This window comes from Lithobates pipiens, unplaced genomic scaffold, assembly GCF_037356315.1.
Source record: "Lithobates pipiens isolate NorthernLeopardFrog02 unplaced genomic scaffold, aLitPip1_a1.2 Scaffold_18, whole genome shotgun sequence".
Taxonomy (NCBI): Eukaryota; Metazoa; Chordata; class Amphibia; order Anura; family Ranidae; genus Lithobates; species Lithobates pipiens.
Genome location: NW_027507758.1, coordinates 603,693,096 through 603,720,429, shown reverse-complemented (window position 1 = coordinate 603,720,429; position 27,334 = coordinate 603,693,096). Strand labels below are relative to the sequence as shown.

General features: G+C 47.0%; 1 protein-coding gene across 1 annotated transcript in view; it reads left to right on the top strand.

Annotated features, from left to right (window-relative positions):
• The window catches only part of ELP3 (elongator acetyltransferase complex subunit 3), a 200,674-nt gene that overhangs the window by 16,976 nt on the left and 156,364 nt on the right, over window positions 1–27,334 (top strand). The window contains exons 3-7 of the mRNA XM_077489256.1: window positions 5,338–5,476; window positions 11,324–11,394; window positions 11,749–11,812; window positions 15,612–15,680; window positions 22,040–22,194. Coding sequence (XP_077345382.1) covers window positions 5,338–5,476; window positions 11,324–11,394; window positions 11,749–11,812; window positions 15,612–15,680; window positions 22,040–22,194 — 498 coding nt within the window. The remainder of the gene's footprint in view (window positions 1–5,337; window positions 5,477–11,323; window positions 11,395–11,748; window positions 11,813–15,611; window positions 15,681–22,039; window positions 22,195–27,334) is intronic.

Genomic DNA, 27,334 nt, shown 5'->3' with positions numbered 1-27,334 from the left:
GCAGAAACCAGGCACCGCTCATCACCTGCCCAATACCATCCCTACAGTGAAGCATGGTGGTGGCAGCATCATGCTGTGGGCATGTTTTTCAGTGGCAGGAACTGGGAGACTAGTCAGGATCAAGGGAAAGATGAATGCAGCAATGCACAGAGACATCCTTGATGAAAACCTGTTTCAGAGCGCTTTGGACCTCAGACAGGGGAGAAGGTTCATCTTCCAACAAGACAACGACCCTAAGCACACAGCCAAGATAAAGCGGTGGCTACGGGACAACTCTGTGAATGTCCTTGAGTGGCCCAGACTTAAACCCCATTGGAGAGATCTGAAACTGGCTGTGCACCGACGCTCCCCATCCAACCTGATGGAGCTGAGAGATCCTGATAAAGAAGAATGGGAGAAACTGCCCAAAAATAGTTGTGCCAAGCTTGTGGCATCATACTCAAAAAGACTTGAGGCTCTAATTCAGGGGTCTCCAACCTCCGGGCCGTAGCCCGTTTGCAGCCGGGCCACGAAGTGTGCACTGAGATGCGGCGGCGGCCGTGAGCAGAGCGATCACCGCACTTCCGCCCACACAGCCCTGCCGCTACACTGCTGGGGGTGAAGCAGACGAGCAGAGAGATGACATCATCTCCCACCGCCCGCCCACATCACCGCTGTTCTGCCCACACAGCCCGGCCAGTATACTGTTGGAGGTGAAGCGGGGGAGCAGAGAGATTACATCATCTCTCACAGCCCGCCCCGCATCACCTCTGTTCTCTCTCACACGGAACCCTCCACTCCACTCCACTGCACTGCACTGCACTTAGTGACAATTTGCATTTAAGATGCTGCATCTAGTGGCATGTGTCTGTGGCAATCTGAATCTGGTGGCATGTGTCTGTGGCAATCTGCATCTGGTGGCATGTGTCTGTGGCAATCTGCATCTGGTGGCTGTGGAAAGTGACTGTGGCAATCTGCATCTGGTGACATGTGGCAATCTGCATCTGGTGGCATGTGTCTGTGGCAATGTGCATCTGGTGGCAAGTGACTGTGGCAATCTGTATCTGGTGACATGTGGCAATCTGCATCTGGTGGCATGTGGCTGGTGACATGTGGCAATCTGCATCTGGTGGCATGTGGCAAGTGACTGTGGCAATCTGCATCTGGTGGCATGTGGCAAGTGACTGTGGCAATCTGCATCTGGTGGCATGTGGCTGGTGACTGTGGCAATCTGCATCTGGTGGCATGTGGCAAGTGACTGGCAATCTGCATCTGGTGGCATGTGGCAAGTGACTGTGGCAATCTGCATCTGGTGACGTGGCAATCTGGTGGCATTGAACTGTGGCAATCTGCATCTGGTGACATGTGACTGTGGCATGTGTCAATCTGCATCTGATGGCATGTGGCAGTCTGCATCTGGTGGCAGGCAATGTGGCATGTGGAAATCTGGTGATAGGCAACGTGGCAAGCTGGTAGCAAGTGACAAGCTGCATCTAGTGACAGATTCTGCATTATGGTGAGTTGAACTATTTCATTTTATATTACAATATAATAATAAAAATGATGCACTTCAATCATTCTGACACCACATTAACTATGGTGTTGTGATGAAGTGCTAACACCAGGCATTTCCTGACAAATTGGCCGCGAAAAGCCGCATCGTCCCCCATGCGCCCACCCCTCCGTGCCTTGCCACAATTTTCATCCACAATGCCGGTCCCCGGTGCCAAAAAGGTTGGGGGCCACTGCTCTAATTGGTGCCAAAGGGGCTTAACCAAAGTATTGAGCAAAGGCTGTAAATACTTCTGTACATAGGATTGTTTTTCCTGTTTTTTATTTTTAATACATTTTCAAAGATTTCAAGCAAACTTATGTTGTCATTATGGGGTATTGTCTGTAGAATTTTGAGGAAAATAATGAACTTAATCCATTTTGGAATGAGGCTGTAACATGAGATGTGGAAAAAGTGAAGCGCTGTGATTACTTTCCGAGTTCACTGTAAAACAACAACAGGTAAATTCTCTGCAAATGGGAGGTAAAAAAAATTAAAATGTTCATGGGCTATGTTCTCTGCAAATCGAATGCTATTAATTGAAAGGGGGGGGGAGTGAATGGCGAAAATGATAGCCACTAGATAGTACTGAGTATTCTAGGAAATAAGTATGTTGTTCAGCTCCATCTAGTGGCCATTCACACATCCTGGGGGGTGGGGGGTTTAAAAAATGTTTTTCTCTCTCTGTGTCTATGAAGGTGGTGACGTTTTCTACAAATGACAGGCCAACTTTATTAAACTTCCCCCGAGGCTACTGAGTTAGTTGGGATTTCTAGATACGATCGTCCTGTAATTTACATTTGGACAAATAAAGAAGAACATCAAACAGTAGAGAGTGGAAGGAAAGGAAAGCCGGTGACAGGTCTGTTCCCATTGTAGTCACATGTAAATATTGACCTGCCAGCCTATAATGTTATCCGACCTCCAGAGAGACGAGGCAGCTCTGTGACATGCCGTGATTTCTCAGGGTACATCAGCCCAATTAAAGAGACTGGCCTTTTTAAATAGAAAATAAAAATGAAAAAAAAGTTTAAATGCCAACAGCTAAAAAAATCTAAATTATAAAGAAAAAACAAGAAAATAATAGTGAAGGGAAAGAAAAAGCTAAACAGGAACTTCAGTCCGCCTAATACTTAACTAAAAATGCGTTTTTTGTCTTTTTTATTTTTCTGGATGTATAAATTTACTCCGCCAACAAAGTCCACCTCATGCAGCTTCCTGTGATGGGGTGGCAACAATACTGCACTGCTCCTGAATTCAGAGCAGGGTTGTTGCCCCCCATCATATATGCTTGCAACTACATTAGGAGGCAAAGATTTTGCAGGGGGTGTGGCTATCAGCATTTTCATTGCTGATTCAAAAAACATGTAGCTTGTCAATCAGCACCTGGACACGCCTAGGTCCGCCCACTGCTTTCTGGATTGACAGCACTGAAACAGTCCCGCTGTGAGCTGCAGTGTCTGCTGCCTCTGATTGCTAGTCTCCGTAGATTTGGGGTGAGAATTGGTGAGGGCATTACTATGATGCTCACTTGTTCTCCTTTCTGCAGGGGAAGCTGTACCCGAGGAACTACAGTGCAAGGATCTCCCTGCTTCTGCTTCAACTGTTATGTGGATCTGCTAGTCTCACCAGATTTGGAGTGAGGTTTGGTGGTGCCAGCACTGTGCTGATCCCTGTTCTTCTTGCTGGAGGGGAAGTTGTACCTGAAGATCCGCAGTGCAAGGATCTCCCTGCTATCTGTTTCATCATTTCTGTAGATCCGTGCTTCCCCCACCACTATCATTACCCCACCAGTCATCAAATCGCAAAACTTGAGGGGAGCAGCTCTGATACCAGGAAGCAAAGTCCGGCCTCTACCAAGTTTGCTGTCTCCACACGATACAGAACAAGGCATTGTAATTCAGTAATGTAGAAAGGATAATCAGCTCCAGAGAAACCACTGGCAATCCTAATGACTACCCCTTTGTCCTTTGCCTGCCATTTTCCTGCACAGCTTCCAGACTTCAGTCCCCCTTTAACCCCATCTGCTGGCCATTAAATTAAATCTTAACGTTTTTAAAGGGGAAGGTGTTTCTGTGCTTCCTGATCATGTGATTGGCTGCCACAGTGATCACATGATCAGGAGCCTGGCCTACCAGCTCCTAATCCTCTTTCTGTGGGGAAGAGCTGCCGATGACACAACACTGGGGTGTGCAGTTGAATGCAAATGGCGACGCAGTTTCAATTCTCAATTGCTTCATCCTGTTTCTTCAAATTTATGTGTATATTTAGTCCTTATCTATATCGTATAATCATTCCAGAGATCCCCATCTGAATCCATTTATATTATAGCTGTCTACAATTTATTATGCTCTCTCAATATCTCCATTTATAGCCACCCATTCAGATTCACTGAGAGCAGAGAGTGAAAGCGATGACAACTGATGAGTCTGGGTGAAAAAACATGTACATGGCATCCCTTTTAGATGAGCATGTTTCTCCCTGCTTTGCTACTGGTTGGTGCAGACTTTAGCTGTGCTGTTCAGTTGCTTGGTAACTGCTCCAGAAACAGGTTTGCAAATATAATCAAGCAACTGATTGGTCTACACCAGCATTTCTCAAGCTTTTTTTCAATCAAGGCACACTTTTTTAAAAGAATGCAAAATCTTAAGGCCCCCAGTCTAAAATGGAAATATTACTTATCAATGGGAAATGAGCCTGGGACAGTGAACACAACTGCCTTGATTAAATAATTTAAAGCCAGAGGATCCCCCCCTTTACGTCACAGGTGCTACCCCTTTTGCCACCCATTTACGTCACAGGTGCCACCCCCTTACGTCAGTGGCCCCCATAACACAGTCCTCTCTTCACATTAGTGCCCTACTTTTTGGCTCAATCTGTTCAGCAGAGGGTGGGAGGTGGAGCAGTTCTGGAGAATCCACACTCTTTCCTCTTATATGTTGGGGTGGCCTGCATGCTGCCTGCCCTGAATCCATGCCATGCGTTACCATGGTTTAAGCAGGCTGGCTGCCAGCCAGTCAACACCCTAGCAACAAATGATGCCATGCATCCTGGCTCTGTCATTGGTTGTTATGGTGCTGGTGGCCGGCCAACCTAACCACACCATGGCAACTCATGATTTTGATAAAATTAGGTCCCATGATCGTGATGCCCCGATTGAGAAAACGTAGTCTACACCATCAGTTCCCAGCTCCCTCCCTGTAACATGCATGTCTAAAAGGTGCCTGGGATGTGTTTTTTTACTTTTGCAATCAGCTGGAAGTTGCGCCAGCCCCTCCCCCCCCCCCCCTGCTGCCAGCTTCAGGAAAGGACTGAAGGCATGTTAACATTTTCAAAGTAGGAAAAATGATTATAGCAATGCTAATACATTGAATCAATGATTTAATGCTCTTTATTAATACTTATTGAAAAGAGGAATAAAGTCATATTCATTATGAAATTCTGCTTTTGTCAGGACTCTCCTTTAACTCCAAGACGCATCAGCTGGGGGAAGTTGGTAAATGACAATTTGCGTGCGTCGGGAGGCATAGCGGCGATGCATATTAGCTGAGCAGCTGGATTTTGGAGTCCGGCTATCAGAAGGCACATGTTCAAAGTGGTGTGCTTTGATGGAGGCCAGCGCCATGCCGGGTAATTGGATTTGTGCGCAGAGCGTCTTGTGAGTGCTTTCTGTGTTTACCCCCCCAGCTACACACAGCGCGGAGGAGTTCAGCCGCCGCAGTTAATTAAAAAAAAATAAAAAAAAACCTTTAAAAGGCTCTCCTGTATAGCGTGCGGCTCTCAAATATTTGCTGTTCTTTCCGCAGGTTGAAGACCAAAACATCGGCCAAGTATGGACTGTCCGCCCAGCCCCGGCTTGTGGATATCATCGCCGCCGTTCCGCCGCAGTACCGGAAGCTTCTGCTGCCCAAGTTAAAGGCAAAACCCATCCGTACTGCCAGCGGGGTAAGATACAGATCTCATTCTATAGCAGGGGGCTCCAAACTTTTCAGTATGAGGGTCACGTGATATATTTTAAAAATATTGGTGGACTAAAAAGAAAATCCCAATTGATCTCCTCTTATGTCAGCGTTCCCATTGGTGTGTCCCCCCCCCCTTATGTTATGAGCCCCATGGGCCTCCCTTTATGTCGGAGTCCCCCTTAAGCCAAGGTTCCCTTTGCCGTGCCTCCTTTACCTCAGGGTCCCCATCAGTGCCCCCCCTTTGGTCAGGGTCCCCATTAGCGCCCCTGTTCTATGTCGGCATCCCCTTTCTACGTCAAAGTCCCTATTGGCATCCCCTTTTAAGTCAGGGTACCTACTGGCGTCCCCCCTTCTGCGTCCGGGTCCCCATCAGCGCCCCCCCCTTCTACGGCCAGGTCCCCATTGGTGTCCCCCCCTCTACAACCTGGACCCCCTTTCTACGCCGGGGACCCCCATCATCACCCCCCCATGCCTTACGTCAGGGTTCCCGACATTGCCCCCTTAGGTCAGGGTCCCCACTGTCGCTCTGCCCTTATATCAGGAAGGTCCCTACCAGAGTCCTATCAGCAAGTTCACAAAAGTGAGTGCACCCCTCACATTTTTGTAAATATTTTCTTCTATCTTTTCATGTGACAACACTGAAGAAATGACACTTTGCTCCAATGTAAAGTAGTGAGTGTACAGCTTGTATAACGGTGTAAATTTGCTGTCCCCTCAAAATAACTCAACACACAGCCATTAATGTCTAAACTGCTGGCAACAAAAGTGAGTACACCCCTAAGTGAAAATGTCCATATTGGGCCCAAAGTGTCAATATTTTTTGTGGCCACCATTATTTTCCAGCACTGCTTTAACCCTCTTAGGCATGGAGTTCACCAGAGCTTCACAGGTTGCCACTGGAGTCCTCTTCCACTCCTCCATGATGACATCACTGAGCTGGCGGATGTTGGAGATCTTGGGCTTCTCCGCCTTCTGTTTTGAAGATGCCCCACAGACACTCAATAGGGTTTCCACTTTTACCCTCAGCTTCTTTAGCAAGGCAGTGGTCATCTTGGAGGTGTGTTTGGGGTCATTATGTTGGAATACTGCCCTGCGACCCAGTCTCTAAAGGTAGGTGATCATGCTCTGCTTCAGTAAGTCACAGTACATGTTGGCATTTATGGTTCCCTCAATGAACTGTAGCTCCCCAGTGCCGGCAGCACTCATGCAGCCCCATACCATGACACTCCCACCACCATGCTTGACTGTAGGCAAGACAAACTTGTCTTTGTACTCCTCACCTGGTTGCCACCACACACGCTTCACACCATCTGAACCAAATAAGTTTATCTTTGTCTCATCAGAATACAGGACACGGTTCCAGTAATGTATGTCCTTAGTCTTCTTGTCTTCAGAAAACTCTTTGCGGGCTTTCTTGTGCATCATCTTTAGAAGAGGCTTCCTTCTGGAATGACAGCCATGCAGAGCAATTTGATGCAGTGTGCGGCGTATGGTCTGAGCACTGACAGGCTGACCCCCCACCCCTTCAACCTCTGCAGCAATGCTGGCAGCACTCATTCGTCTATTTCCCAAAGACCACCTCTGGATATGACGCTGAGCATGTGCACTCAACTTCTTTGGTTGTCCATGGTGAGGCCTGTTCTGAGTGGAACCTGTCCTGTTAAACCGCTGTATGGTCTTGGCGACCGTGCTGCAGCTCAGTTTCAGGGTCTTGGCAATTTTCTTATAGCCTAGGCCATGTTTATGTAGAGCAACAATTTATTTATTTCAGATCCTCAGAGAGTTCTTTGTCATGAGGTGCATGTTGAACTTCCAGTGACCAGTATGAGAGAGTGAGAGCGATAACACCAAATTTAACATACCTGCTCCCCATTCACACCTGAGACCTTGTAACACTAACGAGTCACGTGACACTGGAGTGGAAACTTGGATACCCCATTTAAACCCTGTAAAGGGGAAAAGCACATCCAGCCAAACACGAAAGTATGAGGCATATACAGCGGGTGAGTGTAAACACATAAGGGGAGAGGAGTCACATCTAGAGCGGTGTGGTGGAGGAGTGTAGATGTAATCTGCTGTTTATTCAAGAGACACTGGTTAAACGTTTTTTTTCACTATTCCATTATTTGGATTATGATCTGAAGATTCAACGTATGGACTATGATTTTACTGGGATACATTATATTATGTTCTCAGGAGCTTTCACAGTGGTGTTGGTAACAATGTTTTTAGGAAGTGGACATTGTTTGATAGAACTTGAAACAATTCATTTGATTCTTGTTATTTGTTTATTTATTTTTAGTGTTGAATAATATTTAGTCACAGGGTATTTTTTTCAACAGATCGTATTCATCTGGTGACATGCACTATATAATAATTTGTGTTAATTTCGATACAAACTATTAATTAATTTTCTCTATTTCTGTATGCTCGGGGCAGGGTTTGCACAGTGTAGTAACATTTTAGTAATTCATGTTCACTGGACTGGGTCTATAGTTTTTAATACTTTTGAATTCACTGGTGTGGATTTATATTTAGCGCTGCTTATTCTATTGATTAGCTAAGGAATACTGTACACATTTTGTTTTTTTTAAAGTGGCGGCTTAGTTTAAAGTTTTTTTTTTGTTTAGCGCAGTGGTGATACACAATAGATGGGGGAAAGAGTAAGGGCCGGTTCACACTGCGGGCGATGCGAGGCGACACGACTCGCCTCGCTGCTATCTTACAAGTCGCCCCCGTTCTGTACAATGGAACCATTCTGAGAGGAGCGACTCGAGTCGCTCCGACTCAGAAAAAAGGTTCCTGTACTACTTTCGGGCGACCTCGGGGCGACTTGCATTGACTTCTATACAGAAGTCATCTGCAAGTTGCCGCTGAGGTCGCGGCAGGTCGCGGCGAGGCAAGTCGGTGTCGCCTCGCATCGCCCGCAGTGTGAACCGGCCCTAAGTGTATCCTTGTTTTACATACTGAAACCTTAATGGCTTGGAGAGGATCTGCAAAGAGGAGCAGAACAAAATCCCTCCTGAGATGTGAGCAAACCTGGTGGCCAACCACAAGAAACGTCTGACCTCTGTGATTGCCAACACGGGCTTTGCCACCAAGTACTAAGTCGTGTTTTGCGAAAAGGGGTCAAATACTTATTTCACTCATTAAAATGCAAATCCATTTATAACTTTTTTTTTTAAATGCATTATTCTGGATATTTTTGTTATTCTGTCTCCTTGTTAAAATAAACCTACCATTAAAATTTATAGACAGATTATTTCTTTGTTAGTAGGCAAACGTACGAAATCAGCAGGGGATCAAATACTTTTTGTCCCTCACCGTGTGTGTGTGTGTGTGTGTGTGTGTGTGTATATGTATGTATGTATGTATATGTGTATATATATATTAATAAATATACACAGCTGTGCTCATAAGTTTACATACCCTGGCAGAATTTATGATTTCTTGGCCATTTTTCAGAGAATATGAATGATAACGCAAAAACGTTTCTTTCACTCATGGTCAGTGTTTGGCTGAAGTCATTTATTATCAATCAACTGTGTTTACTCTTTTTATATTATAATGTCAACAGAAACTACCCAAATGACCCTGATCATAAGTTTACATACCCCAGTTCTTAACCTCCCTGGCGGTATGATTCATTCTGGTTTTAGGTGCTGAAAGCGGTACAATTATTTTGCATGGAAATTTGGCGTTTTTATATTGTAGTCCTGTAATTCTTAGGAATAATTCTGTTCAAACCAGAGTCTAGCGGTCATCCCGGGTATGATTAAAGTTTTTATAATATAATAAATAATAATAAAAAATATTCAATAATGTAATCAAATCCAAAAACACTGAAAAAAAGGACACTTTTTGGTTGCTATGGACAATCTCCAAATTCCAGCCATAAAAAACAGTATTTATAATATAAAAAGGCACACGAAATTTGTACATGCAGGGCACTGCACAGACCACTAGGGACAAAGGGGGTGTGTATTTTTTTTATACAGTACTGTAATCTGTAAGATTACAGTACTGTGTGTGTTTTGTGTACTTTTTCCTTTTTTGAATTTGGTGCCGATCTCCGCTCCCGTGCGCCGTAACGTCACAGGGAATGGAGCTCGGCGGCATTCGGCACTGTGTGAATCGAGCGGAGGACAGCTCGATCACACAGCGCGGAGGACATCGCTGGATCCAGGGGACAAGGTAAGTAACTTCTCCGTGTCCTCCCTGCATCCAGCGATGCAATCCCGAGTCTGGCTCGGGGTTACCGCTTGTGTTAGTAAAATCCCAACCTGAGCCAGACTATGGATTACCGCTAGGGAGGTTAATACCGTGTATTGTCCCCTTTAACATCAATCACAGCTTGAAGTCTTTTGTGGTATTTGTAGATGAGGCCCTTTATCTTCTCAGATGGTAAATCTGCCCATTCCTCTTGGGCTGTCTTGTATGAACGGCACGTGTGAGATCTCCCCAGAGAGGCTCCATGATATTGAGGTCAGGAGACTGAGATGGCCACTCCAGAACCTTCACTTTATTCTGCTGTAGCCAATGACAGGTGGACTTGGCCTTGTGTCTTGGATTATTGTCATGTTGGAATGTCCAAGTACGTCCCATGCGCAGCTTCCTGGCTGATGAATGCAAAATGTTCCTCCCAGTATTTTTTTAATAACATACTGCATTCATCTTGCCCTCAATTTTGACCAAATTTCCTGTGCCTTTTGTACACCTCCCTAAAACATCAGCGATCCACCTCCGTGTTTCACAGTAGGTATGCTGTACCTTTCATCATAGGCGTTGTTGACTCCTCTCCAAATGTAGTGTTTATGGTTGTTGCCAAAAAGCTCAATTTTAGCCTCATCACTCCAAATGACTTTGTGCCAGAAGGTTTGAGGCTTGTCTCTGTGCTGTTTGGCATATTGTAAGCGGCATAATGTCTGTGCGTAGTAATGTCTGGTGACTTGACCATGCAGCCCATCTTTCCTCATGTGCCTCCTTATTGTTCGTCTTGAAACAGCCATACCACATGTTTTCAGCAAGTCCTGTATTTCATCTCTTATTTGTGGGTTTTTCTTTGCATCCTGAGCATTTTTTATTTTTTCCTGACAGTTGTGGCTGAAATTTTAGTTGGTCTACCTGACCATGGTTTGGTTTCAACAGAACCCATCATTTTCCACTTCTTGATTAGAGTTTGAACGTGTTGATTGGCATTCTCTATTCCTTGGATATCTTTTTATATCCCTTCCTGTTTTATACAGATCAACTACTTTTTCCCGCCGATCCTTTTGACAATTCTTTTGCTTTCCCTATGACTCAGAATCCAGAAATGTCAGTGCAGCACTGGATAAAAGATGCAAGGGTCTGTCAGGAGTCTAAAAACGCATTGACCGTGTGTGTGTGTGTGTGTGTGTGTGTGTGTGTGTGTGTGTGTGTGTGTGTGTAAAAATACACACACAAATTACAAGCAAACAAATCACAGGTGAGGATGGTTGCCTTTTTAATAGCCATTCAAACCCCCTTGTGTGCATGTTGTCAGACCAAAATCACCAGGGTATGTAAACTTTTGATCAGGGTCATTTTACTAGTTTCTGTTGTCATTATGATTTAAAAAGCGTAAACAGTTATAAGCACAACTGTGTGTGTATGGGTGTAATGTGAAAAAAAACAAATATATATTAAAAAAAAAAATTCTCTCTCGAACACACAAAGTCCCTGTGTGGTGTTTTTTTTTTTTTTTTTTTTCTCATTATTTTGCTAAATATTGAGAATCTGTTTGGGCAAAAAAAATAAATCCATCGGCGTTTGGGTGCCATCTTTAATTCGTATTTTTTTTTTCTTATAGATTGCGGTGGTCGCCGTCATGTGCAAACCACATCGCTGTCCTCACATCAACTTCACTGGGAATATCTGTGTGTAAGTATACACTGTACCACCAATCCGCTCTTTTATCTTTTACCCTGGAGGGGGGGGGGGGAGGCATCAGCAGTGCTGCAGTGATTGGTGGACATGGTGAAAAGTGGGTGTGATGTTAGAGAAGGCCATACCCCTTCTTTTTTTGTATTTATTTTTTTATGGGTGTTATTAGGCAGACTTTGCATGCAGACCGCCCCCAAGGTAATACCCAGATGGCATGATGAGCCGCTATGATTGGAAGAACTGAAATCCAATGAATGATGGGGGCAGGCCAGAGACAGTCATGCTGATAGGAGGAGAGATTAGCTCATCGGTTGATGATGATAATCAGATGATATTTGTTATGTTCCCTAGGTATTGTCCCGGTGGTCCAGATTCAGATTTTGAATATTCAACCCAGTCTTATACAGGATATGAGGTGAGGACATGTTCTGTGAAGAGCCAATATGAAAACAGAATTGAGTAGTTGTTGTTATATGCAGTCTTGAAACTATCCTTTTGCATCCCTCAGTAAGAGACTACCTTTTAACTTTTTTTTTTTGCTGCCACCAACGTATTTAGGTTAGAGTCTGGCTGTCACGGCCGTCACACGTTTGCCCGACTCCTGGTCATTAGTAGAGACCGTGATAGCGGTAGTTCCAATTTTTTTTATGTTAAACTATACTAATGCAAAGGTCTAGGGAAAACCCCAGATTTCTGTAAAAAAAAAAAAACGCACTAAAGTTAATATTGGGGTGCACAAATGCAATAAATGAGCCAATTGTTTGCTAAAATATAAAAGCAGAGGTTTCACTGAGTAAATAGATACCCAACATGTCAAACCTTAAAATTGCGTGCGCCTGTGAAATGGTGACAAACTTTAGTACCCTATATTTTCCATAGGCAACGCTTTTAAAGCCCCATCAGTTGTGGAGGAGCTCTGGTGCTAAAATGATTGCACTCACTCCGGTATGCGCGGCGATGTGTATCGCAATCAATGTTTTCATGCGTGTAGGTGCCCCTGATACATGCATTTACATTTGTACCTGGGGAGGGGGGATTTTATGTGTTTAGATGTAACTTGAATTCTTACTTTAAAAAAAAAATTTCCATTATGTAAATCCCCTGAGCCAGGATTTTTTTGGTGACTGGTTCTCTTTAATGGTAGATCAAGGGTCTAAAAGTTCTCTGATGTCTCCCCTGTCTTCCAGTGCTTCTAATGCAGTGCAGAGAGTAAAAGCAGGTTCCTCATATCGGGACTTTAAATGGACCACAAACAGTATGTGTGTGTGTGTGTGTGTGTGTGTGTATATGTATATATATATATATATATATATATATATATATATATATATATATATATATATATATATATATATATATATATATATATATATATATATATATATATATATATATACACATACACACACACACACACACACACACACACACACACACACACACACACACACAAATTTATTGGACATAAATAGCAATCAACAACATTAAAGTGGAAATAAAACAAACACATACGTTGGGAGCAGAAATAGAAACGGCTGAAAAGAAAACCCAAATCTGTCAGAGACAAGAGCGTCCAACGCGTTTCAAAAAAATCTAAATGCAGATCTTCTTCGGGGACAAGAGGGCTTGCAAGTTTCAAATCTGTAGCTTAAATCCCAAGTGTTAGTGCTCCACCCAGACAGAGAGGGATCATAACTCAATGATGGAAGGACCGATTGGTCCTTCAAAACCACGCACAGGCATCAGATCAGGAAGTTAATGACAACCAGTGATCCACAAACGGCTGGAGAAGCCATATTGATTTTCTATATGAGATGGAACACCCGGTAGATGAAAACAGGCACGCTGTTCCATCTTTTTATATACAAGATCAATATGGCTTCTCCGTCTGGTAGATCCCTGCACTATTTCATGGCCTGCGATGGTTTGGATGCCTGTATCCAAGACACAGACTCCACTCTATACTGGCCTGACCTGCTTTTTGGGGATACATAAATTATCTTTCTTATAGAGTTTCTGTGTGTGTGTGTGTGTATATAATAAATATATATTACATATACATACCACAGTTAAATATCTAGGCTACCCGCCTTTCTTTAGTGGGACTTTCCTGTCCTATGTGGATCACTGGTTCTCATTAACTTCCTGGTCTGATGCCTGTGCGTGGCTTTGACGGATAAATCTCTCTTTCCATCATTGAGTTATGATCGCTCTCTGTCTGGGTGGAGCACTAATGCCGCGTACACACGATCGGAATTCTCGTTGGAAAAAGCTCTGATGGTTTTCCCGACGGAATTCCGCTCAAGCTGTCTTGCCTACACACGGTCACATCAAATTCCAATCATTTATAACGCGGTGACGTACAACACGTACGACGTGACTAGAAAAAGGAAGTTCAATATCCAGTAGCCAATAGCTTCTGTCTCGTAGTTGAATCTGAGCATGCGTGGTTTTTGGCGTGTCGGAATTGCATAAACATGATCGGAATTACCGATCGAAAGTTTTTCCGTCGGGAGAATTGAGAACATGCTATCAGTTTTTAGCTGGCGGAAATTCGGACAGCTAAATTCCGATGGAGCATACACACGGTCGCATTTTACGATGAAAAGCTCTCATCGGTCTTTTTCTGTCCGGAATTCCGATCGCGTGTACGCGGCATAACACTTGGGAGTTAAGCTAACAATTTGAAACTTGCAAGAGTCCTCCGACCCTGAATAAAATCTGCATTTTGTTTTTTCTAAATTCGTTGGATGCTCTTGTCTGTCTGAGCCCTTGTACACACGGTCGGAGATTCCGATGGAATGTGTCCTATCGGACCGTTTTGTCGGATAATCTGACTGTGTGTGGTCTGCATCGGACTGTTTCCGTCGGAGTATCCGACGGACCAAGTTTTCTAACTTGTCCGTAAAATTTTCCGACAAAATGCTCCGATTGGACATACTCCGATCATGTGTAGCCTACTCCGACGGACAAAGTGCCACGTATGCTCAGATCAAATTCCTAGACCAAAGCTATTGGCTACTAGCCTGAACGTAGTCCCGTCGTAACGAAATAACGTCATCACGTTATGTACAATCGGATTTTCCGACAACTTTGTCCGACCGTGTGTATGCAACAGTTTCGGACAAAATCCAACGGATTTGGTTGTCAGAATGTCCGACCGTGTGTACAAGGGCTGACAGTTTTGGGCTTTATTTTGAGCTGTTTCTTTTTCTGCTCCCAACATATGTGTTTGTTTTCTTTCCACTTTGATGTTGTTAATAAAAAAAAGTGGGATATTTATTACAGCAAAAAGTAAAAGATGTTGTGTTTTTTTGCTTTGGTTTTTTTTTTTTTTCTTCAAAATAGTTTAGAGTGCAAAAAATAAAAAATGCAGAGACGATCTAATACCACCAAAAGAAAGCTCTATTTGTAGAAAAAAAAAGTCAATTTTGTTTGGGTACAGCATCGCATGACTGCGCAATTGTCAGTAAAAGCATCGCAGAGCCGAATCGCAAAAAAAATGGCCTGGTCATTGAGCACCCAAATCTTCCACTGCTGAAGTGGTTAAAGTGTCAATTTGAGGAACCCTTCTTTTACTCTATGTATCAGGGATGTGGTCCACAATCGGTATAGTCAACTAGTTGCGGCAAATATCTTTTTCTACTACCAATGCAGTACAGATTGCACTACATTCTTCCCAGACCAGGAAAACCGACACAGAGATGAGGAAGTGACGTTATACATGCTGCTTTCCTGTTCAGCAAGAAGGGGAGGAGAGGAGATGTACGTTCGCTCGTCTCCCTCCCATCTATCCGGCCGCACCCATCATGCTGGTCCCTGGTGCCCTAATAGTACGAACCTGGTAGTAAAAGGGTTAAAGCCCCCCTTATCGTCATTGCAAGGTCAATCTTAGGCACCTTGTTGGGTCAGAAGCTTGCCTGCTCTTTCCTGCATATTCTTGGGGGTCGCAAAAAATTCAGGACCTGCAACCTATCGTAGTAAATTCATGCACAGTTAGGTGTCCTACTTTGGCCTTTTCTGCCTTGGGTGCTGAAGGATCCAATCACAGCACTGCGTATTCCTTTTGGCTAGTGAGGCTGATGCAGGAAAATCCCGGAGGAGACTTCTAAGTTCCAGTGAAAGACGGCATGAAAACTCCAAATTATCGACTCTGTTATTTGTTGTTGCTAATCTAGTCAACTGAACTTTTTTTTTTTTTTTTTTATACATAGCCGACATCAATGCGAGCGATCCGCGCTCGATACGACCCCTTCCTTCAGACGCGGCATCGAGTGGAACAGGTACTGTATGATGTTTGTGACTTTTTTTTTTTCTTTTTACCCTAAAGAGCATGTGGCTGTGTCTTCCAAAATTACTGGTGTCTGATCAAATATTCTGAATGTTTTGGCATGCTGGAAGGTGTAGTGTCAAGACTTATAATGCATTGCGTAGCTGTAATGTTGGGGGCTGGTCCAGGATTGGGCCCTGTGTGTGTGTGTGTGTGTTTTTTATTTTTTTTTTATTTATTTTTTTATTTAAACAAAATACTACCGTCATCAAGCACCCACCTGGGGAGATTTTCTACATGGATTTGAATGAGCAGCGTGTTCTGGTATAATTAGGAGCAATACGTATTGTTTCCAGGACCATATGGAGCCACTGACAGCTTCTCATGCAGCCTGGGGCTTGCCTTTTAAAGAATAGTTTTGTATTGGAATTGCCTACATGACTTATTAAACCAGTAAACACCATGTCACTTGTTTATCCATAACCATTGGTTAGAGTTTACCTCCTGTGCTCTGAATTGCTGGAGTCAGGGACTTGGGACCACCATCGCTCTATCCGGGTGCTGTCTGGTTCTCTCCCCCCCCTCCCCCACAAGCTGCCGTGAGCATGGGACCCAATTTGGATCAGTGTCATGAGTGCCAGTACAATAACAACCAATGAGGCCCTAGGACCAGGGTGCACAACGGCAATGCAGTGCATGTCTCTGATTCAGGCATGGCAAGGCAACTAACCCCTACCCCCCTGAAAGTTCAGGAGAAGAGAGTAGTCCTCCAGACCTCCTAACCTGTGCCATGCTTCTAGAGCAGGGATATGCAATTAGCGGACCTCCAGCTGTTGCAAAACTACAAGTCCCATCATGCTCTGCCTCTGGGTGTCATACTTGTTTGCTATCAGTCTCGCTATGCCTCATGGGACTTGTAGTTCTACAACAGCTGGAGGTCCGCTAATTGCATATCCCTGTTCTAGAGCCAGAAGGTTGGTTTCTGAATGTGATGTGGGGGGGGGGGGGGGGGACTCATGTATAGGAAGCCTCTGATGTATATGATGGGATGAGGGTCCCTGACGTATGGAGGGACCTTTGATGTTATGGGAGGGAGGGGCATTAATGTGAATGAGAGCCTCTGATGTGATAGAGAAATCTCCCTCCCTCTGCTGAGATGCAGGAGCCGAAAGGTAGGGCTCTGATGTGGTGTAGGGAGCAAATCTGTTGTATGGGAGGGCTTCAATGTGACTGGGGCCTTTGACAGGATTGGGCGACTCTGATGTGAAGAGAGGACGTCCATTGTGATTGGGGGGAGACCTCTGGCATGATGGGGGGGGGGGTTGTGATTTATAGGAGGACTTTGATGCATTGGGGGGGTGGTGGAGGCCTCTGTTGTGATAGGGGGACTTGTGTGGGGGGCCTCTGATGGGGAGACATGTGGGGGGCCTCTGATGTGATAGGGAGACTTGTGTGGGGGGCCTCTGATGTGATGGGGGTCTTGTATGGGAGGACTAGTGTGGGGGGGGGGCCTCTAATGTACCGGGGCAACTCAGATGTGAGGGGAGTGCTTCTGATTTGAAGGATGATCTCTGATGTGATGGGAGACCTATGATATGGGGGGGGGGCTCTGATGCAAAGGAGGGCTTCAGATGTAAAGGAGGGCTATGATGCGTTGGAGGGAGGTGGAGACCTCTTATGTGAAAGGGAATCCACTGATGTGATGTGGGGAATTCTGTTGTGATGAGTGGGGAGCTTTGATCCAATAGGGGGCTCTGATGTGATGGGGCCACTTGTTTTGGGGGCCTCTGTGATGGGGGAGGCTTGTGTGGGGGGCCTTTGATGTGATGGGGGTCTTGCACGGAAGGACTTTTGTGGGGGGGGATTTGTGTGTGTGTGTGTGTGGGGGGGGCCTCTAATGTACTGGGGAAACTCTGATGCGAGGGGAGTGCCTCTGATTTGAAGGGGGGTCTCTGATGTGCTGGGAGACCTTTTGGTATTGGGGAGGGGGGCTCTGATGTGAAGGGGGGAGGGGGCTTCTAATTTCATCAAGGTGGTTATGTGCGTCGCCCCAGGCTCAGGTTTTCCCTTGATAAGCAACATTCAATTTTTTTTTAAATTTTAGACTGGTGGGGAACGACATTTTGCATACTTTTAAAGGGGAGCCACAGCTGAAAAAAAGGTTGAGGAACGCTGGTCTATACTTGGACAAAAAACACATTGGGGTTTCAAACCCGCCACCTCTACACAGGACAGCAGACACTATGGGTCTGTGTTGGGCTTTGGGGGGGTGGGATCAGGCAAGTGATCCAGCCCATGAGTAGCCTAGCTGTGCTCTGCCGCCTCCCCTGAGGAGTAATGCCCATAAGTAAACCACTGTTATGGGGAGCAGCCATTGGATAAAGAGATTTTCTCAACAAAAGGGTTGCCGTTTAATAAAAAAAAGACGATTTGGGGTATTTTGTAAATGGTTCTCTGGACTGGCGTTTTATTTTTTACTGGTCATGGGGGACCTTGAAGAGTTTCTGTAGGTCCACATAGACCGATAAGGCTCACTTCATTAGATACAGTGCATCCGGAAAGTATTTACAGTGCTTGACTTTTTCAGCATTTTGTTATGTTACAGACTTATTCCAAAATGGATTCAATTCATTATTATTTTTCAAAACTCTAAAACTCTACAGACGATACCCCATAATTACAAAGTGAAAGAAGTTTATTTGAAATCTTTGCAAATTTATTCAAAATAAAAAATTCCCCATGTACATAAGTATTCACAGCCTTTGCCATGACACTCAAAATTGAGCTTAGGTGCCTCCTGTTTCCACTGATCTACCTTGAGATGTTTCTACAACTTGATTGGGGTCCACCTGGGGTAAATTCAGCCGACTGGACATCGGATGGAAGTCGGACATGAAGTCGCGGGGCAAAGTCGGATCCACAGGCCTACGAATGTCACGTCGTACCAGTGTGAACGTGGCCTGAGATGTTTCTACAACTTGCTTGGGGTCCACCTGTGGAAAATTCTGTTGATTGGACATGATTTGGAAAGGCACAAACCTGTCTATATAAGGTCCCACTGTTAGCAGTGCAATGTCGGAGAACAAACCAAGCCATGAAGTCCAAGAAATTGTCTATAGTCCTCCAAGACAGGATTGTGTCAAGGCACAGATCTTGGGAAGGGAACAGAAATTTCTGCAGCGTTGAAGGTCCCAATGAGCACAGTGGCCTCCATCACCCGTAAATGGAAGAAGTTTGGAACCACCAGGACTCTTCCTAGAGCAGGCCGCCCAGCCAAACTGAGCGATTGGGGGAGAAGGGCCTTAGAGAGGTGACTAAGAACCCCCGATGGTCACTCTGACAGAGCTCCAGCATTTCTCTGTGGAGAGAGGAGAACCTTTTCAGAAGAACAACCCTCTCGGCAGCATTCCAGCAATCAGGCCTGTATGGTAGAATTGTCAAACGGAAGCCACTCTTCAGTAAAAGGCACATCTGGAGTTTGCCAAAAGGCACCTGAAGGACTCTCAGACCATGAGACACAAAATTCTCTGGTCTAATGAAACAAAGATTTGAACTCTTTACCCTGAATTGTAAGCGTTGTGAAGGAAACCAGGCACCGCTCAGCACCTTGCCAATGCCATCCCTACAGTGAAGCATGGTGGTGGCAGCATCATACTGTGGGTATGTTATTCAGCGGCATTAACTGGGGGGGACTAGTCAGGATCGAGGGAAACATGACTGCAAAAATGTATAGTGACATCCTTGCTGAAAACCTGCCCCATAGCTCTCTGGACCTCAGACTATTGTGAAGGTTCATCTTCCAACATGACATTGGCTCTAAGCACATAGCCAAGATAACAGTGGCTACGGGACAACTCTGTGAATGTCCTTGAGTGGCCCAAGAATTGAACCCGATTTAACATCTCTCTGCAGAGATCTGGAAATGGCTATGCTCTAATGCTCCCCATCCAACCTGATGGAGCTGGAGAGGTCCCGCAAAGAAGAATGGGAGAAACTGCCCAAAAATAGGTGTGCCGAGCTTGTAGCATTGTACTCAAAAAGACTTGAGGCTCTAGTTGGTACCAAAGTATTGAGCAAAGGCTGTAAATACTTATTACATGTGATTTATATATATATATATATATATATACATGTTATTATGGGCTATTTGTAGAATTTTGAGGAAAATAATGAATAATACTTTTTTGGACTAAGGCTGTAAAATAACAAAATGTGGAAAAAGTGAAGCGTTGTGAATACTTTCCGGATGCACGGTAGCTGAAGTCACACGTTGGTGTAACACAGCACCAAGGCTTGGTCGAAATTAGTACTTCCACCATGCAGATGCTTTCTTAAAGTGTCTTTGCAGATAATATTGCTGTCAGATTAGGTGTGAAAAGCTTCTGCCGCCTCCTTATCTACATGGTGGCCTGTGCGCTGTGTTACGCCAACAAATGATTTTGGCCATATAACGAAGTGAGCATTCTCTATGGGCATACACGTGTGGACCTACAGATATTTGGAGGCACCCCTGTTTATTCTTGTATTTACAGTTACCGGACAGGCCCGGCAATTGTAATAGGTGCTTCTGCAAAAAAAAAAAAAGTATGCTAAAATAACCTCGTTAGGGGTGTGTTTTTTTATATATAAAAAACTAAAAAAGTGCACAACTGTCCATAAAAACTGTATGTAAATCCGCTCTGTACGAATGGGGCAAAATCAAATGTTCTCCGGCTATATTGTCATCCATTCAAATGTGCGCATATGGAAAATTCTGCCTTATGGCCACTAGATGGAGCTGAGGAGTATTGAAAATGAGTAAATTAATGGGGCAGATTTAAATGCTCTCTTAACTATATTCTCTGTAGCTCAAGTGTGTGATAAATACTGCACTGTGGCCACTTGGTGGAGCTGAGGATCATCAGAAATTAGTAAATTGGGTGAAAAATTGAATATTCTCGGACTGTATTCTCAACAGTTTGAAATGTGTGCGAAAAGCCTGCAATATGGCCACTAGATAGAGCCTGAGCAACACATCAAATAAATAATGGGGTTTGGCATTATTTCTATAAATAATGGAGCAAAAGGAATATTCTCCAGCAAATTCTCTGCCGATTCAGTGTGTAAGTGGGGGGGGGGGGGGGATACCACATTATGGGCTCTAGATGGAGCTGAGGAGTATAGGAAATAAGTAAATAGGGCAGAATCGAATTTTCTCTAGCTATATTGTCTGTAGCTCAAGTGTGTGATAAATACTGCACTGTGGCCACTTGACGGAGCTAAGGAGCCTAGGAAATAGGTAAATGGAGGTGCAAAATTGAATGTTCTCTGGCTATATTCTCAGCAGTGTGAATGCGGGAACTACCACAGTACAGCCATTTGATGGCGCTGAGTAGCATAAGAAAATAATGGGGCAAAATCAGACGTCCTCCAGCTAAAATACTTAATTCTCACCTGTTTTGAATGTGTGAATGCGAGAAATACCACATTATGGTCACTTGATGGCACTGACTGTCATAGGAGAGAAGTATGCTCCTCAGCTCCATCCAGTGGCTGTAAATTGGTATTTTCTGCATGCACAAATTTTAATTGCAGAGAATATAGCTGACGAACATTCCATTTTCTCCCCCCCCATTAGCACAGAATTAATTTACAGGCAATTTTAATGGATGACATTTTTTATAAATGCTTTCTTAACCATCTCTGCTAGCATTTTTATTGGAAGGTCTCATTTTAAAGAGGAACTTAAGCCTAAGTATTAGACATTGCCGGCAGGTAGAGTTTTGAGGCACTAACTGTAATCCTGAGTGTACAGTTCCGACATCTGTAAGAGTTGAGCGGCGGTTTAATGAAACTCCGCTGCGCGTGCTCGATACTTGTCATGTGTAGCTGACCAATGGTTGAAGGAAAAAGTCTCTGGACCCTGGAGAAGGTTAAATCTAGAATTAGAGTGCCAACACTGTAATTCAAGTAAACAAAAAAAGTTTTTATTGTAAATACAAATTGTATACAAAATCCAACATGTTTCGGGGGCTATACTCCTTTCATCAGGGCTGAAATATGACATAAATAGTTAACAAATAATTATAATAACCATAAAAGTAATGACAGAAGAGAATACATGTCTTTTTATACTTTTAATTTTGAAATGTGTCTGGACATCCTTAACACCTAATAATACAATTAAGAAGATTATTGAATTGATAAAATAGGAAGAAAAACATTACATTGGTGATGATATGACCATAATGATTGTACTGGTATAATAATAATAAGGTTATATTATGGGTTGAATATGCAATACTGTCCATTACTCTTAATAAAATGCTCTCCGGTCTGTCTGGACATTTTAGGAATGACGATGACCATTTCGTACTATTTGTCTCCCCACAGCTCAAGCAACTGGGGCACAGTGTGGACAAGGTGGAGTTCATTGTGATGGGGGGGACATTCATGGCACTGCCTGAGGACTACAGGGACTTCTTCATCCGAAACCTCCATGACGCCTTATCTGGGCACACTTCCAACAATGTATCTGAGGCTGTGCGGTAAGAGAGTCAATGCAGCAGTAAAACATTCCCAGAGTTCTATATTTTCTTTCCTTTTTATTTTTTTATTATTTCCCTTTTTAAGTCCCCTCCTCTCCTCTCTTCTTTTTCCCTTATTTTGCCTTTCTCCCTTTACTTCTTTCTCTCCCCTCTTTTACTTCTTTCTCTCCCCTCTTTTACTTATTTCCCTCCCCTCTTTTACTTCTTTCCCTCCCCTCTTGTCCTTCTTTCCTTTCTTCTCTTGTCCTTCTTTCCTTTCTTCTCTTGTCCTTCTTTTCTTTCTTCTCTTTTCTACTCCAGCCCCCCTCCCCCCCTTATTCTTCTTTCCTGCCTCCTTTTCTCCCACCCCCTCTCCTTTTCTCTCCTCTTTAACCTCCTTTCTCTTCCTCTCCTCTACTTTCCCCTTTCCCCTTCTTGCTCCTCTCTCTCCTATCCACATCTTTTTTCATTCTCTCCTCCTCCTCTTTCCACTGTCTTACTCCCCCTCCCCCCTCCTCTTTTTTCCCCCTTCTTTACTCTTTCTTTTCTCACCTGTCCTTTACTGTGCACTCAACCACCTCCTCTCCTCCACCCTTTACCTTCTTTCCTCTCCTCCACCCTTTACCTTCTTTCCTCTCCCCCACCCTCTTTCCCTTCTTTCCTCTCCCCCCCACCCTTTTTCCCTTCTTTCCCTTCTTTCCTCTCTGGGCCTCCTAAGCCATGCAAGAGGCTCTGTGCTAATCCTGAGTTGGTACCCAGATCAGGCTCTGTGACAATTACTTTGCTTCCAGTATAGCGCCGGAATCATTGTAGTTTGGTGATTGGCATAAAGGTTTATATTTCGTTGTATTTTGTTTGGTGATACCGGAGTCCAAGATAGCTAAATTTCTGCAGTCTGAGTTGGTCTATAGTGAACATCTGTGAACAGAGGCTTTCAGGGTTGGGCCATAGTGTGTGGAGGCTCTCAGGGTTAGTCCATAGTGAACACTAGTGTAGGGAGGCTCTCATGGATGCTAGTATACAGAGACTCTCAGGATTGGGCCACAGGGTAGGGAGGCTCTCAGAGAGGTTTTTGGCCATAGTGTTGGGAATCTGTCAGGGTGAACCATAGTGTATGAAGCCTCTTAAGGTTGGTCCATAGTGAATGCTAGTGTACAGAGGCTCTCCACGTCGGGCCAGAGTGTAGGGAGGCTTCCGGGGTCGGGCCAGAGTGTAGGGAGGCTTCCGGGGTCAGGCCAGAGTGTAGGGAGGCTTCCGGGGTCGGGCCAGAGTGTAGGGAGGCTTCCGGGGTCGGGCCAGAGTGTAGGGAGGCTTCCGGGGTCGGGCCAGAGTGTAGGGAGGCTTCCGGGGTCGGGCCAGAGTGTAGGGAGGCTTCCGGGGTCGGGCCAGAGTGTAGGGAGGCTTCCGGGGTCGGGCCAGAGTGTAGGGAGGCTTCCGGGGTCGGGCCAGAGTGTAGGGAGGCTTCCGGGGTCGGGCCAGAGTGTAGGGAGGCTTCCGGGGTCGGGCCAGAGTGTAGGGAGGCTTCCGGGGTCGGGCCAGAGTGTAGGGAGGCTTCCGGGGTCGGGCCAGAGTGTAGGGAGGCTTCCGGGGTCGGGCCAGAGTGTAGGGAGGCTTCCGGGGTCGGGCCAGAGTGTAGGGAGGCTTCCGGGGTCGGGCCAGAGTGTAGGGAGGCTTCCGGGGTCGGGCCAGAGTGTAGGGGGGCTTCCGGGGGTCGGGCCAGAGTGTAGGGGGGCTTCCGGGGGTCGGGCCAGAGTGTAGGGGGGGCTTCCGGGGGTCGGGCCAGAATGTAGGGGGGGCTTCCGGGGGTCGGGCCAGAATGTAGGGGGGGCTTCCGGGGGTCGGGCCAGAATGTAGGGGGGGCTTCCGGGGGTCGGGCCAGAGTGTAGGGGGGGCTTCCGCGGGTCGGGCCAGAGTGTAGGGGGGGCTTCCGCGGGTCGGGCCAGAGTGTAGGGGGGGCTTCCGCGGGTCGGGCCAGAGTGTAGGGGGGGCTTCCGCGGGTCGGGCCAGAGGGTGGGGGAAGGGCTTCCGCGGGTCGGGCCAGAGTGTGGGGGGGGGGCTTCCGCGGGTCGGGCCAGAGTGTGGGGGGGGGCTTCCGCGGGTCGGGCCAGAGTGTGGGGGGGGGCTTCCGCGGGTCGGGCCAGAGTGTGGGGGGGGGCTTCCGCGGGTCGGGCCAGTGTGTGGGGGGGGCTTCCGCGGGTCGGGCCAGTGTGTGGGGGGGGCTTCCGCGGGTCGGGCCAGTGTGTGGGGGGGGCTTCCGCGGGTCGGGCCAGTGTGTGGGGGGGGGGGGGGCTTCCGCGGGTCGGGCCAGAGTGTAGGGGGGGCTTCCGCGGGCCGGGCCAGAGTGTAGGGGGGGCTTCCGCGGGCCGGGCCAGAGTGTAGGGGGGGCTTCCGCGGGCCGGGCCAGAGTGTAGGGGGGGCTTCCGCGGGTCGGGCCAGAGTGTAGGGGGGGCTTCCGCGGGTCGGGCCAGAGTGTAGGGGGGGCTTCCGCGGGTCGGGCCAGAGTGTAGGGGGGGCTTCCGCGGGTCGGGCCAGAGTGTAGGGGGGGCTTCCGCGGGTCGGGCCAGAGTGTAGGGGGGGCTTCCGCGGGTCGGGCCAGAGTGTAGGGGGGGCATCCGCGGGTCGGGCCAGTGTGTGGGGGGGGGGGGCTTCCGCGGGTCGGGCCAGTGTGTGGGGGGGGGCTTCCGCGGGTCGGGCCAGAGTGTAGGGGGGGCTTCCGCGGGTCGGGCCAGAGTGTAGGGGGGGGCTTCCGCAGGTCGGGCCAGAGTGTAGGGGGGGGGCTTCCGCGGGTCGGGCCAGAGTGTAGGGGGGGGGGCTTCCGCGGGTCGGGCCAGAGTGTGGGGGGGGGCTTCCGCGGGTCGGGCCAGAGTGTAGGGGGGGCTTCCGCGGGTCGGGCCAGAGTGTAGGGGGGGCTTCCGCGGGTCGGGCCAGAGTGTAGGGGGGGCTTCCGCGAGTCGGGCCAGAGTGTAGGGGGGGCTTCCGCGGGTCGGGCCAGAGTGTAGGGGGGGCTTCCGCGGGTCGGGCCAGAGTGTAGGGGGGGCTTCCGCGGGTCGGGCCAGAGTGTAGGGGGGGGCTTCCGCGGGTCGGGCCAGAGTGTAGGGGGGGCTTCCGCGGGTCGGGCCAGAGTGTAGGGGGGGCTTCCGCGGGTCGGGCCAGAGTGTAGGGGGGGCTTCCGCGGGTCGGGCCAGAGTGTAGGGGGGGCTTCCGCGGGTCGGGCCAGAGTGTAGGGGGGGCTTCCGCGGGTCGGGCCAGAGTGTAGGGGGGGCTTCCGCGGGTCGAGCCAGAGTGTAGGGGGGGCTTCCGCGGGTCGGACCAGAGTGTAGGGGGGGCTTCCGCGGGTCGGGCCAGAGTGCAGGGTTGGCTCGGAATGAACGGTAGTGTACAGAGGCTCTTATGGTTCGTCCATCGCAAGTGGTAGTGTAGGGAGGCTCTCAGGCTTGGGCCATAGTTTAGGGTTGGTTCACAGTGAACACAAGTATATAGAAGCTCTCAGGGTTGGTCCATTATGAATGCTAGTATACAGGTTTGGGCTATAGTGTTGGTAAAGCTGTCAGGGTTGGGCCATAGCATAGGGTTGGTCCAAAATAAGCGCTAGTGTGCAGAGGCTTTCAAGGTTGGGCCATAGTTTAGGGAGGCTCTCAGGGTTGGTCCGTAGTGTAGGGAGGCTTTCAGGGTTGGAAGGCTCTCAGGGTTGGGCCTTAGTGTAGGGTTGATCCATAGTACAGCTAGGGTACAGAGGCTCTTGGGTTTGGTCCATAGTGTTGGGAGGCTCTCGGTTCTGGTCCATAGTGTAGACCGGATCTCAGAGTTGAGCCATAGTGTAGGGAGGCTCTCGGGGTTGGGCCAAAGCGTACGGTTGATCCATAGTAATGCTAGTCTATAGAGATTCTCAGGGTTGGTTCATAGTGTAGGGATCCTTTAAGAGTTGATCCGTAGTACCGCTAGTGTACAGAGCCTCTCAGGGTTGGTCCATAGTGTAGAGAGGCTCGCAGGGTTGGGCAACAATGTACGGTTGATCCATAGTAATGCTAGTGTACAGAGGCTCTCAGGGTTGGTCCATAATGTAGGGAGGCTCTCGGGGGTTACTCCATAGTAACGCTAGTGTACTGAGGCTCTCAGAGTCGGTTCATAGTGAACCCTAGTGTACAGAGGCTGTGGGGGTTGATCCATAGTATAAGGAGGCCCTCAGGGTAGGTCCTTAGTGAACACTTGTGCACAGAGGCTCTTGGGGTTATGCCATAGTACACAGAAGCTCTCAGGGTTGGTCCATTGTGCAGGTAGGCTTTCAAGTTTGGTCACAGAGCTGTGTACAAACATCTGGTAGTGCCTTTTGTCTTTAGTAAACAGACCCTTCTATAAACGGTGGTCAGGTTATTTTCTGGTGTAGTACTACTTATTACCAGCAGAGGACAGAGACTAATGCCCCTGCAGTGCCTCCTCTCTTTTCTTTGTTTATCTAACCCCCCAATTCTATAGTATAGCGGTATGTGTTTTAAAATAACTCCCGCTGTCTTTGTTTTTACAAGTTTACCAAAAACATTAAAGCGGAACCACTTAGTTCGCAGGGGACGTACATATGAGAGCTGGTTTACCAGGCAAATGGTTTGCATTTTCATCCAGTCCTGAGATTTACACCGCTCTGCCACACAGCCAGGTGGTTGACACTATTTATGGTTAACCTCCTCCAACCAGTAAGACAGCCGGGGCGCACACACAATGCTGAATGCCGGCCGAGGTGCATGCTCTCCAGCAAATATTGTAAATATACTAAAGTCAGCCCATTTGGTTTACCGTCCTCTAACCTCACTGTTCTCTCCTGCGGCCAGATTCCAGCGAGTTCCTCACATGTGGAGTGGCTCTATCCGCTTTCCCAAGGCTTGTTCCTGGTACCTTCCTCACTCTTTGTTTTTTAAACATTTGCAGTGGGTGTGTTTGGGGGGGGGGGGGGGGGTTTCCTCCGCTGTATTCGAAACTGGTAACCAAAAAGGGGTTCCCAGATCACCCTTTCAGTGGTGGCCGGTCCTTATTGCGGCATAGAAGGGCGTTGATGTAATGAGTAATCCTTCTATGTTCCAGCACTGGGAGACCAGTATGATGATGCACAATCCCCCCCCCCAAGGAGACTGGTCCATAACAGCCTCTGCTCTGAAAAAGTAGGGTTGGA